Source organism: Neoarius graeffei, chromosome 3, assembly GCF_027579695.1.
Source record: "Neoarius graeffei isolate fNeoGra1 chromosome 3, fNeoGra1.pri, whole genome shotgun sequence".
NCBI classification, from domain to species: domain Eukaryota; kingdom Metazoa; phylum Chordata; class Actinopteri; order Siluriformes; family Ariidae; genus Neoarius; species Neoarius graeffei.
Window position 1 is genome coordinate 24,239,392 of NC_083571.1, and position 13,381 is coordinate 24,252,772.

Here is a 13,381-nt window from a genome sequence, read left to right on the forward strand (position 1 = left end):
GTGGCATGGGCAGCTTACACATCTGGAAAGACACCATCAATGCTGAAAGGTATATCCAGGTTCTAGAGCAACATATGCTCCCATCCAGACGACATCCCACCCATCCCATCCATTTCAGGGAAGACCTTGCATTTTCCAACATGACAATGCCAAACCACATACTGCATCAATTACAGCATCATGGCTGCGTAGAAGAAGGGTCCGGGTACTGAACTGGCCAGCCTGCAGTCCAGATCTTTCACCCATAGAAAACATTTGGCGCATCATAAAACGGAAGATACGACAAAAAAGACCTAAGACAGTTGAGCAACTAGAATCCTACATTAGACAAGAATGGGTTAACATTCCTATCCCTAAACTTGAGCAACTTGTCTCCTCAGTCCCCAGACGTTTACAGACTGTTGTAAAGAGAAAAGGGGATGTCTCACAGTGGTAAATATGGCCTTGTCCCAAGTTTTTTGAGATGTGTTGTTGTCATGAAATTTAAAATCACCTAATTTTTCTCTTTAAATGATACATTTTCTCAGTTTAAACATTTGATATGTCATCTATGTTCTGTTCTGAATAAAATATGGAATTTTGAAACTTCCACATCATTGCATTCTGTTTTTATTTACAATTTGTACTTTGTCCCAACGTTTTTGGAATCGGGGTTGTATTAGACAGCAAGAGAATTGTCAGTTCTTGAAGTTGATGTGTTGGAAACAGGAAAAATGGGCAAGCGTAAGGATCTGAGTGACTTTGTCAAGGGCCAAATTGTGATGGCTAGATGACTGGATCTGAGCATCTCTAAAATGGCATATCTTGTGGGGTGTTCCTGGTATGCAGTGGTTAAAGTGGTCCAAGGAAGGACAACCAGTGACACCTTTCTGTTTTAGTCAGCATTAGCTTTTTCAGCAGTTTGTGCTACAGTAGCTCTTCTGTGGGATTGGACCATATGGGCTAGCCCATACCTGTCAACTTTGAGGTTTGAAAAAAAGGGATATTTCCCAGATTTTAACTCAAAATAAGGGAAAATTTCAGAAAGTCGAACGTTCCGAAAATTTCAGAAAGTCGGTAATCGAACTGACTTTTCTTCACAAAATTAAATTCGTCCTGCCATTTGGGCAAGTAGCGGCAATACACCTTTTTTGGTTTTGCCTCGCTCCTTTCTTTATTCATGTCTCTAGTCTTGCCGTCTACTGAAACTCGCTCCCTGAGGAAAGAATTACAACCATCTTTTAGTTTTGTGAGAAGTTCCGAGCAGTGACCTTGGTCAGACCATAGATTTACATAGAAGACTAGATGCCTCGTCCCCGTTGCCCGTCAACGAAGTCGAACGTCCGCACATGGCGGCCATCTTACCTCAGACAGCTGGCTTACCCATTACATTGTGTTGGTAGCGATACGTACTTTTCAGATGACCGTAACTTCCTCAAATTTCAATCGATATTCAAACCGTTTGGTTTGTTATATAAAACAAACAAACGGAAGTATGTATTTATGATATTAATGATGAATAATCATTTTATGTTTTAAAAAATACGCATAGCTTGGCGAAAATATTTCAGTATACTACAGACTGTAAGACAGGATGCATGCTGAAATTCCTATGCTGTGAAAAGCCTAACACTGCATACTTATGGATAACTGCGGCCTTAGGACAAATAATCATACAATTTATTTCCAATTTTTAGTGAAAATATTTTTACATGTGATAGGGCCGTAGGGGAAGCTAAAGTTAAATAAACAGCTTACTCACTTCTGAAACTTCAGAAATACGTCATCCACCTCAAAAACCTAATGCACTCACATCATAGCATAATAACAAATGTAAACTCACATCATAGCATAATAACAAATGTAAACTCACATCATAGCATAATAACAAATGCACTGCCCGAGTAAGTAATAGTATAAAACAGTGACAGCGACTCATGGTAGTTTGTGACAAAAAAAGCACTTAATTAATCACATGTGGTTATACTTCCAAGGATAAAAAGATATCTTTACATTTACAAAAAGAACATTCAAAGCTGATTATCATGTCAAAGTCAATATATGTTAGCACAGAAGATTGAAATTTCATTTGACTAGGCTCCAATGTGCAGTTAAAATAAAACTAAACATACTGATATAAACATCTACAATTAAAACAGACACACACATCAGCTTGTCATCAAAGTCAGTACTTTGATTTCCTGTAAATCATAATGTGAGTGCTGGGCTGTGCTTGCGTAAGTCTTCATACCCATAGGATGTCTATGTTCATACCCCTTGTCTGTGGTAAGATGTCCACCCTGTGCGGACGTTCTGTAATACGCGGTGAGGAATCTAGTCTTCTATGTAAATCTATGGGTCAGACTAGCACTATGGTTCTGACAGTCTTCTTCACAGACATGCAATTAAAATCAATGTGTAATTACTAGACTGCCACCTGCTGTACTGGAGAGGGTGGGGACGTGAATTCATGGCCCAACTTCCTGCTGTAAACTCCTGTCAGAGGCGTGTCATGAATTCTGGACCTACCGACTTTTATATAATGTGAAAATACGGGATATTTTCGGGAAAATAAAAAAAACGGGAAGACAGCGGGAAATAAGTCAAAATAAGGGATTTCCCGGGAAAAACGGGAGGGTTGACAGGTATGGGCTAGCCTTCATGCCCCATGTGACTCAATGAGCCTTCGACACCCATAACCCTGTCACTAGTTCACCGGTTGTCCTTCCTTGGACCACTTTTGGTAGGTACTAACCACCACATACCAGGAACACCCCACAAGATGTACCACTTTAGAGATGCTCAGACCCAGTCATCTAGCCATCACAATTTGGCCCTTGTTAAAGTCACTCAGATCCTTACACTTGCCCATTTTTCCTGCTTCCAACACATCAACTTCAAGAACTGACTGTTCTCTTGCTGCCTAATATATCCCACCCCTTGGCAGGTGTCATTGTAATGAGATAATCAGTGTTATTCACTTCACCTGTCAGTGGGTTTAATTTTATGGCTGATTGGTGTATACAATCAAATTCATACCAATTCCTATAGATACAATAAACAATCAACTTTGTTAAATTAATATCTAGTTATTAGTCTCACTTAATCTTTAGACTTCAATGTTACTTTATACTATAAAATTACTTTTCATATGAATGATTGAATCATGAGATCTGTGAAATGTTAAGAATTTGTATTTACAGAAATAAAATAAAGTACCAAATTTTAATTTCATTCACGTTTCAGTTCTAAATATTTTTAATGTCCAGTCAACTACATTTTTTTACTTCTAGCTAAGATTCTTAAACTAATTATACAGGTATATTCACGTCACAACCCTGTACCTTTTCCATCACTCCATTTATCTATCTATCCACCGTGTGTGTGATTTATATGTGTTTTTTCGTGTGTGTGTGTTAAGCAATGCGAGACACTAAGGAGGCTTTAGAGAATGTGAGCATGTCCCGAGAGACACTACAAGAAGCAACTACTGAGCTGCACAGGTCTTTAGAGGCAGAGCGCACTTCACTTTCAAACACACTCAATGATCCAGCCTGTCGCAGCGGAAACGCCACACACATGTGCAACAGCATCCAGGACGCACTTGACCGGCTCACTGTCAGTGCCAACTTCAGTGGGGTAACACACACACACACACACACATCTTGTATGTTTCATTGTCCACACTATTTCATCCCAGTCTATGAGGAAATATTGGCTGAACTAATATAAGAGTAGATATGAATGAAATCTCCTTTTCTATCATTTTTATTAAACAGTAACTGTACAAAACAGTATATAATTACATACGGTATATACACCACTATGGATATTGATGGAATCTTATTACTGAATATTATGTCTTGCTTTACTAATACAGTACTTCCTTTTATATTATAGCCGTCCATTCATAACATATAAATGTTTCTTTTTAGATCACATTCTTTTTGTATACTGTGTTTACAGGTTTGCTCTTTGCTGTGTATTACTGCATGTTGCATACATACTAAACAAAAATGTACTATAAATTTCCTGTGCATCCTGTATTTTTCCGTACACAATTTATTCCACCTCAGCAGTTTGTGTTATGTTACAGCTACCGAATGTCAGTCTTCAGTTAGCAAAGCTAGAAACTGTGATGGAGACAGATCTCAGCTATATTGTACAGAAGGTACTATATGTGTGTCATTCATTTATTCACTTACATGTCAATCTGTTATCCAGTCCATTATGCACTGGTGTGACAGTTTTAAATAAAAGAGACATGACAGATATTTCTCTCTCTCTCTCTCTGTTTAGGGCTACTCTGCTTTTAACGACACTTCCAGGATAGTGAGTGAACAGACAGAAGATATTGTGGCCAGTGAGTAAAATTTCTTCATCCTTCCACTTACCTAAGGCTTATTACACTCATTGATCGCAAATTTCCATCTAATGTCTCATTTTTACATTTTCTTTATATACCGAGTGTCCCAAAAATGTACTCACTCAATGCATTTATTGTAATTTAAAGAGTGAGTAATTTTTTTTGGGACACCATGTATATTTATCATTAAGTTTATACTGTATCTGCTACTAGTAATATACTGTAGATAGATCCACCTAAGAGCAGGTATGTTGGAGTGCAAATAAAAGATGATGGAAATGCAATAGACTATAATCACTTTTTACCCTCACCAACTTTGTTGGAGGAGGTTATGTTTTCACCTCCATTTGTTGCTTGGTTTGTTTGTCTGTTTCAAACATAACTCAAAAATAGTGAACGGATTACGATGAAGTTTGGAAGAAAGGTGAGCCATGGGCTAAGGAATAATTGATTAGATTTTGATGCAAATCCAGATATGTATGTGGATCCAGGATTTTTTTTTTTTTTTTGCCTTTTCCCAATGCAACTCAAAAAGTAGTGAAAAGATTTGGATGAAATTTGGTGTACAGCTTTGTATTATCCTCAGTTCAAGTGATTTGGTTTTGAGCTTGATAATATGTATCTTGGCAGATGCGTACACTCTACTGAGTGCCATTCTAGTTTGTAACTGATTTACATTTTCTTAAATGTTATGTTGTGTATGTCATAATTATGAACATCATCTAAAATATAAATAATTTATTAAATTATTTTCATCAAATAAATTAAAAAATAATAATTTCTAGCATTGTTGCACTTTTATTTAAACTAGAGCATAACTGTTCATTCTAATTATAACTAGAAGGGCACTCAGTAGAGTGCATACCTCCACCAAACCACATACTCAGATTTGCATCAAAATCTAAGCAATTGTTCCTTGGCCTATGGCTCACATTTTCACCAAATTTAATCAAAATCCATTCACTATGTTTTGAGCTATGTTGGGAACAGACAAACAAATGGATGCCAAAACGTAACATCCATCCATCCATTATTTGTAGCCACTTATCCTGTACAGGGTCGCAGGCAAGCTGGAACCTATCCCAGCTGACTATGGGCGAGAGGCGGGGTACATCCTGGACAAGTCACCACGTCATTACAGGGCTGACAGAGAGACACAGACAACCATTCACACTCACATTCACACCTACGGTCAATTTAGAGCCACCAATTAGCCTAACCTGCATGCCTTTGGACTGTGGGGGAAACCAGAGCACCCGGAGGAAACCCACATGGGGAGAACATGCAAACTCCACACAGAAAGGCCCTCGTCGGCTACTGGGCTCAAACCCAGGACCTTCTTACTGTGAGGCAACAGTGCTAACCACTACACCACCATGCTGCCCTGAAAACATAACATCCTCCAACAAAATTTCCAGAGGTAATAAAGCTCAAGTTTGTGTTCTAGTGTTCTGTTGCTTTTGCAGGTGAGTTTGATCAGCCGGATTAAGTGTCTTAAGTGAATGAGGGTTGAATCTCGTCAGTAAGCTTGAGAATGACAGATCGAATAACTTTCTGAAAGATGGATATGGATGTACATTCTGCTTTGTGCTCTCTATACTTTTCAGTGAAACATAATACTGTTCTTTTCTTCTGTTTCTGTACGCCTCTGTTTTGAATGTCAGCACTGCCCAGTAAGTCTCTCTCTCTCGCTCGCTCACTCACTCGCTTTGCACCCTTAGTACCTTTAGGTATGATTTATCCAAATGTCTGACAGATGTTAAAAGAATTTCCAAAGCCAAAGGTATACTAATGTGCACACAGTGCTAGCTTGCTATATTAGGCCTTGATTTCTTGAATGTATGAGTGTTCAATCTAAATTAGTAAAAATATAAGGCAGTTTCGATGCTAGAATATTATTATTGTTAATTCGTTTTTGTTTTATTACCCACAGTGCTGTTAAATACCGGATTATCAGAAGGTGTTGTTTGGTTTTCTATACAGTAACAACACTCTTCAGAGGTTCATACTGTATTAACATGGTCATTCTTATATGTTATACATTATAGAAATATAGTAACAACTTCCAAAGGGACTTGAATGAAAATCTAGTGAGGGAACAACTGTTTATAGCTGTGGGTTTTAATAATATTGCAAGTGATAACAAGAATGCAGGAACACAGATGTTCCACAGCATAACTATATACAAGTAAAACATACAGTATGCCTTTCAAACTGTTGGCAAGCTGCTGTAGAGAGGAATAAGAGGAATTTGGGATGTGCTGTTATTGGAAAGCAATCAATTTCAAGGTTTCAACACATCACACCACTTTCTCGTGTTTTTTCCTTACTTTTATATTTAAGCGCCTCGGCGAACCCACATGTCCTAAAATATGGATTTTATTACTTGTTTAGTACTTTAGTTTAACGGTGTTTCACTTTTCCCTCTTTCTGTGTGAGATGAGCTTGGTTCTGCTACAGTGGGGCAAAAAAGTATTTAGTCAGTCACCAATTGTGCAAGTTCTCCCACTTAAAAAGATGAGAGAGGCCTGTAATTTTCATCATAAATATACCTCAACTATGAGAGACAAAATGAGAAAAAAATCCAGAAAAATCACATTGTTTGATTTTTAAAGAATTTATTGGCAAATTATGGTGGAAAATAAGTATTTGGTCAATAACAAAAGTTCATCTCAATACTTTGTTATATACCCTTTGTTGGCAATGACAGAGGTCAAACATTTTCTGTAAGTCTTCACAAGGTTTTCACAAACTGTTGCTAGTATTTTGGCCCATTCCTCCATGCAGATTTCCTCTAGAGCAGTGATGTTTTGGGGCTGTCAACTCCCTCCAAAGATTTTCTATGGGGTTGAGATCTGGAGACTGGCTAGGCCACTCCAGGACCTTGAAATGCTTCTTACGAAGCCACTCCTTCATTGCCCGGGCGGTGTGTTTGGGATCATTGTCATGCTGAAAGACCCAGCCACGTTTCATCTTCAATGCCCTTGCTGATGGAAGGAGGTTTTCACTCAAAATCTCACGATACATGGCCCCATTCATTCTTTCCTTTACACAGATCAGTCGTCCTGGTCCCTTTGCAGAAAAACAGCCCCAAAGCATGATGTTTCCACCCCCATGCTTCACAGTAGGTATGGTGTTCTTTGGATGCAACTCAGCATTCTTTCTCCTCCAAACACGACAAGTTGAGTTTTTCCCAAAAAGTTCTATTTTGGTTTCATCTGACCATATGACATTCTCCCAATCCTCTTCTGGATCATCCAAATGCTCTCTAGCAAACTTCAGATGGGCCTGGACATGTACTGGCTTAAGCAGGGGGACACGTCTGGCACTGCAGGATTTGAGTCCCTGGCGGCATAGTGTGTTACTGATGGTAGCCCCAGATCGAGGGAGATTATCAGTGGTCTTGTATGTCTTCCATTTTCTAATAATTGCTCCCACAGTTGATTTCTTCACACCAAGCTGCTTACCTATTGCAGATTCAGTCTTCCCAGCCTGGTGCAGGTCTACAATTTTGTTTCTGGTGTCCTTTGACAGCTCTTTGGTCTTGCCCATAGTGGAGTTTGGAGTGTGACTGTTTGAGGTTGTGGACAGGTGTCTTTTATACTGATAACGAGTTCAAACAGGTGCCATTAATACAGGTAACGAGTGGAGGACAGAGGAGCCACTTAAAGAAGTTGTTACAGGTCTGTGAGAGCCAGAAATCTTGCTTGTTTGTAGGTGACCAAATACTTATTTTATCGAGGAATTTACCAATTAATTCATTAAAAATCCTACAATGTGATTTCCTGGATTCTTTCCCCCCATTCTGTCTCTCATAGTTGAAGTGTATCTATGATGGAAATTACAGGCCTCTCTCATCTTTTTAAGTGGGAGAACTTGCACAATTGGTGGCTGACTAAATACTTTTTTGCCCCACTGTATCTTACTTCCAATGTGTACTCCTAAGCATATCGACATCTCTGTCTATCTTTCTTTCTGTGCTTAAGAAATGAAGGCTTTGTTGGAGAAGTCAGGAGCAGAGATTATTGATTTCACTAATACATTCCCAGTGGAATCAGCAGTAGGGAACTTCACTCGTTTCCTAACAGAAACCGAGAAGGACATAGAAGCTTTCTACCCACAGATTGACCAGTTTGACTTTTACAGGTAATGGGACAACAAACTGTAGTACTGTACTAAAGCATTTAATTGTAGTATAGATCTCAAATAAAACTGTAAAATATTAACAAGTACATTTCATTAAAAATAATTATAGAATAATAACAATTATTAATTATAATTTTAATATCAAATGTCAATCATAAGTCAATTATTCAAACTCATGATTTAAAATGGAGAAAATCTCATATGAATTGAATCTGAATATGTAGTTCACTTTTCAATTTTCCTGATTGGTTGGATGGTCCATAATTAGTTTTTACTTCCGCCAACTTTGTTGGAGGAGGTTATGTTTTCGCCCCTATTTGTTTTTTCTTGCCTTTATCCAATGTAACTCAAAAAGTAGTAAATGGATTTTGATGAAACTTGGTGGAAAGGTGAGCCATGGGCCAAGCTAAAATTGATTAGATTTTGATGCAAATCCGGATATGTACAGTATATGGATCCAGGATCCAGATATGTATGCAGATGGAGGATTTTTTTTCCTTTTCCCAACATAACTCAAAAAGTAGTGAGTGGATTTTGATGAAAATTGGTGGAAAGGTGAGCCATGGGCCAAGGAACAATTGCTTAGATTTTAGTGCAAATCCAGATATGTATGCAGATCCAGGATTTTTTTTTTGTCTTTTCCCAATGCAACTCAAAAAGTAGTGAACAGATTTTGATGAAATTTGGTGTAGAGCTTTACTATTATCCTAGGTTCAAATTATTTGATTTTGATGTTGATAATATGTGGTTTTGCAGAGGTGTGCACTCTACCAAATGCCCTTTTAGTTTCTCCTGTTTACAAAGCCTGGGATTCTACAATGATATTTATTGTTAATATACTGTATTATTTTTTTAAAAGATATTTTATTGGTACCTTCTACAATAAGATCAGAACTTCATCATATATGACTAAATACAGTATGTTCTTACAAAATCCCACTCAGAAATGTTGCCTTTCATTTAACCCCTTCGGAAACAAGGAAAATGCTATGGAACTTCATGCTATGGAACTTCATGTGTACAGTTGTACACATTATGTCCGAAGGTGTTAAAGTCCATCCAACAAAAACAAAAACTATTCTTTAGTCCCAAAAACAAGCCTAATTTGGGTTTCTCTCTCCCATTAGATGGATAGGGTGTGTGGTGCTGTGCTGCATGGTTGTGCTGATCCTGGCATTTAACTCTCTGGGTTTGATGTGTGGAATGTGTGGCCACGATAAGAACGCCACACCTACAACACGTGGCTGCCTCTCAAACACAGGCGGCAATCTCCTCATGGCGTAAGTTAGATTAAACAGGTCTGAGTTGACTCTAAAAAGATATTATATGTCCACACATAAATATTCCAACAAAATTAATAACCAAGCATAGTTATTTAATAATGAAATGTTTAATTATTTTGGAATTTAATAATTATAGTGCTGCCAAATTTTGCCACATACATTTTGTTCAATATTATGTCCAAATTATATCCCAATTCAGCCAAGAATAATTTTTCCATTTGTCTAAAATTAATTCAAAAGTCATATCATAGTGCTCTATTTTTAATGTCCACCATTTTGTAGTCATAAATAGTGAATCATAATTTGCATTCTCCATATTATTGTAGTACATAATGCTCATGTTATCTCCAATGTAAGGAACAGAAAGTTAAATCATGTCTCTACATGGTTAAACTGGCAATATCAACCACTATCATTGTTCAACAAATGGATAATAACATGTAATAATATTAAAAAAAATAGTATTATGCCATGAAGATGAAAGAATGTTCTCCCATTAATGATTTAATCATACTTAATTACTTCTGCAGAATGTTAGATTTGCCATGTTTGAAGGCACTGAGGTGTATTTCTAACCACTAAGATATGGATGTTTTTCCAAATTTACCACAATGTTAAATTACAAACTAGACATTCAGTCGGATTATGTAAAAGTAAACATCCATTTGTTTGTGTGGTGAAACAAAAAAAATCTCTGGTTCTGGGTATATACTCAGAGAGGAAGCTGTAGTTTACCGGTACCTTTGAACTCCTGCCACTAGGTGTCAGCATTTACCTAAACATGTTTCTATTTTCCTGCAGTAAAATTCAGTCTTTCTGATGTAACATGTCCATCACTTTGTAAGTATTCAATAGAACTAGAGGACAGAGGACATCTTGTTGTCAGGAGGCTGTGCTTGATCAGTGTCAGGAGGATGGGCTGCCTAGCTCACAAGAAGACAACTGCAGTTCATCCTTCCTGACCCTGACCAATAAGTCCTAGCTAGTGGATTTGGGCAGTGATGTGCACTGTTCAGGAAACCCCTTAGTTGTAAGAAGAGTGGGGTAAACTGGCTAAAGGTCCACTTGATTGCAGACGTTTGTGGCATGCTTAACCTCAACTACATGTGATCCAGGTAGTGGTTCTGTCTCTTGGTAAAGGTTTCATCATTATGCTCTGCCCCATGCTCAACCCAAAGTTCACATGGCTACTTGTCTTGTACGGTGCAGATTCTTCTAAAACACTTATAGCAACGCATGGTTCAAGCAGTGCATTTGACACAGGCAATGGTGTTTTGAACCTGCATGTCTTCAGGCTTTGTGCTGGGTTGCTGTCTGCCTGATGTGAGCAAGACACCTTTCCACGGGTTATTACTGCTTACAGAGGCTCTTGACAAATCTTACAGCTCACTCTGCCTTGTCAGTGGGCTTCAGGTGTTTGGGGGATGTTCAAAGCAACAGGTCTGGGCACATTTTTGAAGGTGGCACAGATGAGCTTTGCATCTCAGCTTCCTTTCAATAGTGCTTGATGAGAATGATGAGCTTATCATTGTGGTTCCAGGTGGCTTCCTCTGAATCTCCCAAGCTAATGGCCTGGCAGATGTGTGTGCGCTCCAGTCCTGGTAGAGCAAATCCAACCTTCAGCATCATCCTCCCCTCATCTGGAAGTGTCTACAGTGTTTTGGTTCATTTTCATGCATGCATTTTCAAGCTGATTAAGAGTCCCATGAATCAGGCATCTGCAGCTTGACACATGTCCTGCCTTGTGGGAACATTTTTGTCCAGAGTTTTGCAGCTTGGCAGATCTTAATAGCTGATGCGAGTGTGAGATCCCTTTTTCTCAAGAGGCAATGCTCTCATCAGTGATTCCAAGAAACAAGTTGTCTCTAATGTGCTCATCTTTCAGCTGCCAATAATTGCAAAACAATGCTTTCTTTCATAATGTGGTAACGTAGGCTTCAATAGCCTCAGCTTTAAAATACCCCCTAGTGTGGACAAAATTACAGTGAAATCTTTCTCTTTCCCCTCCATTAAATGGAGATTGTATCTGTAAATGTGTCTTTTGTGTCTGTTTGGTGGTTACCACAACCACTGCCCATTACCTTTCAGAATATTGCAGCTTGCACTTTGGCAGACTTATCGTTATTTCTCCAGGCCAGAGTGGGATCCATTTTAATTCAAATTAAGCATGTCCCAGTTGCTAGCTTTATCTACAATTAATTTCATTTCAGCTGAGGGTGATATGGCATTAGCAGCCATGTTAGCTAACTTGTCTTTGGGTCAATACTAGAGAAAAAAAAAACTTGGTCAGGAAGTAATCATCTCAGTAGAGCTATGAATGTACAATATTTCCTTTCCAATACATTAAATTTGTTGTTCTTGATAGTTGTGCAGACAGTCTCCCAGAAGCTACCACCAACATCTTTTAATTTGGTAAAGAAGCCAGTCTAAAGATTAGTGTCTGAAGGACTGAGACCATGCTCATTGGGAAGTTCCACAATCAACACCTTTATCAGCAAGATGAGGTGCTGGATGTCACTGTAGACTGTGAGCCTTTAGAGCAAGTGAACCCCTTCAGATATCTAGCAGTCTTTCCTTGGACAAGGAAATCAATGTGAAAATTGGCCACACTTTCAGTGCATTCAATGCTCTCAATAATATCTAGAGAAACTGTGGTATCACACTCAACACAAAAGTCAAGATCATTGAAAGTGGTGTTGTGACACTACTCCTGTACGGTTGTCCCACATGGGCTCTGAAACAACAACAGCTAAGCTGACTTGAAAGCTTCCATCATGCCTGTTTATGGAAAATCTTAAGGGTATGGTTTTACCATCACATCTCAAACAAGGAAATAAGGAGGACAGGCTGTTGTAAACTCAGCACCTTAACAAATTTCAGTTGACTCCACTACTTTAGTCACATCTCACAGATGCAGAAAAGCAGACCACCTACAGTGGTGCTTGAAAATTTGCGAACCCTTTAGAATTTTCTATATTTCTGCATAAATATGACCGAAAACAACATCAGATTTTCACACAAGTCCTAAAAGTAGATAAAGAGAACCCAGTTAAACAAATGAGACAAAAATATTATACTTGGTCATTTATTTGTTGAGGAAAATGATCCAATATTACATATCTGTGAGTGGCAAAAGTATGTGAACCTCTAGGATTAGCAGTTAATTTGAAGGTGAAATTAGAGTCAGGTGTTTTCAATCAATGGGATGACAATCAGGTGTGAGTGGGCACCCTGTTTTATTTAAAGACCAGGGATCTATCAAAATCTGATCTTCACAGCACATGTTTGTGGAAGTGTATCATGGCACGAACAAAGGAGATTTCTGAGGACCTCAGAAAAAGCGTTGTTGATGCTCATCAGGCTGGAAAAGGTTACAAAACCATCTCTAAACAGTTTGGACTCCACCAATCCACAGTGTACATTATGTACAAATGGAGGAAATTCAAGACCATTGTTACACTCCCCAGGAGTGGTTGACCAACAAAGATCACTCCAAGAGCAAGGCGTGTAATAGTTGGCGAGGTCACAAAGGACCCCTGGGTCATTTTGCTGCAGGTAATGTTATGAGTCAGCAGAGTGTGTGTGTGTGTGTGTGTGTGTGAGTGAG

The 13,381-nt window shown here is 38.5% G+C and overlaps 1 protein-coding gene across 1 annotated transcript in view; it reads left to right on the plus strand.

Annotated features, from left to right (window-relative positions):
* The window catches only part of prom1b (prominin 1 b), a 107,785-nt gene that overhangs the window by 48,710 nt on the left and 45,694 nt on the right, over positions 1–13,381 (plus strand). The window contains exons 9-14 of the mRNA XM_060915840.1: positions 3,401–3,618; positions 4,076–4,150; positions 4,279–4,342; positions 6,010–6,018; positions 8,332–8,491; positions 9,619–9,771. Of these exons, the coding sequence (XP_060771823.1) occupies positions 3,401–3,618; positions 4,076–4,150; positions 4,279–4,342; positions 6,010–6,018; positions 8,332–8,491; positions 9,619–9,771 (679 nt within the window). The remainder of the gene's footprint in view (positions 1–3,400; positions 3,619–4,075; positions 4,151–4,278; positions 4,343–6,009; positions 6,019–8,331; positions 8,492–9,618; positions 9,772–13,381) is intronic.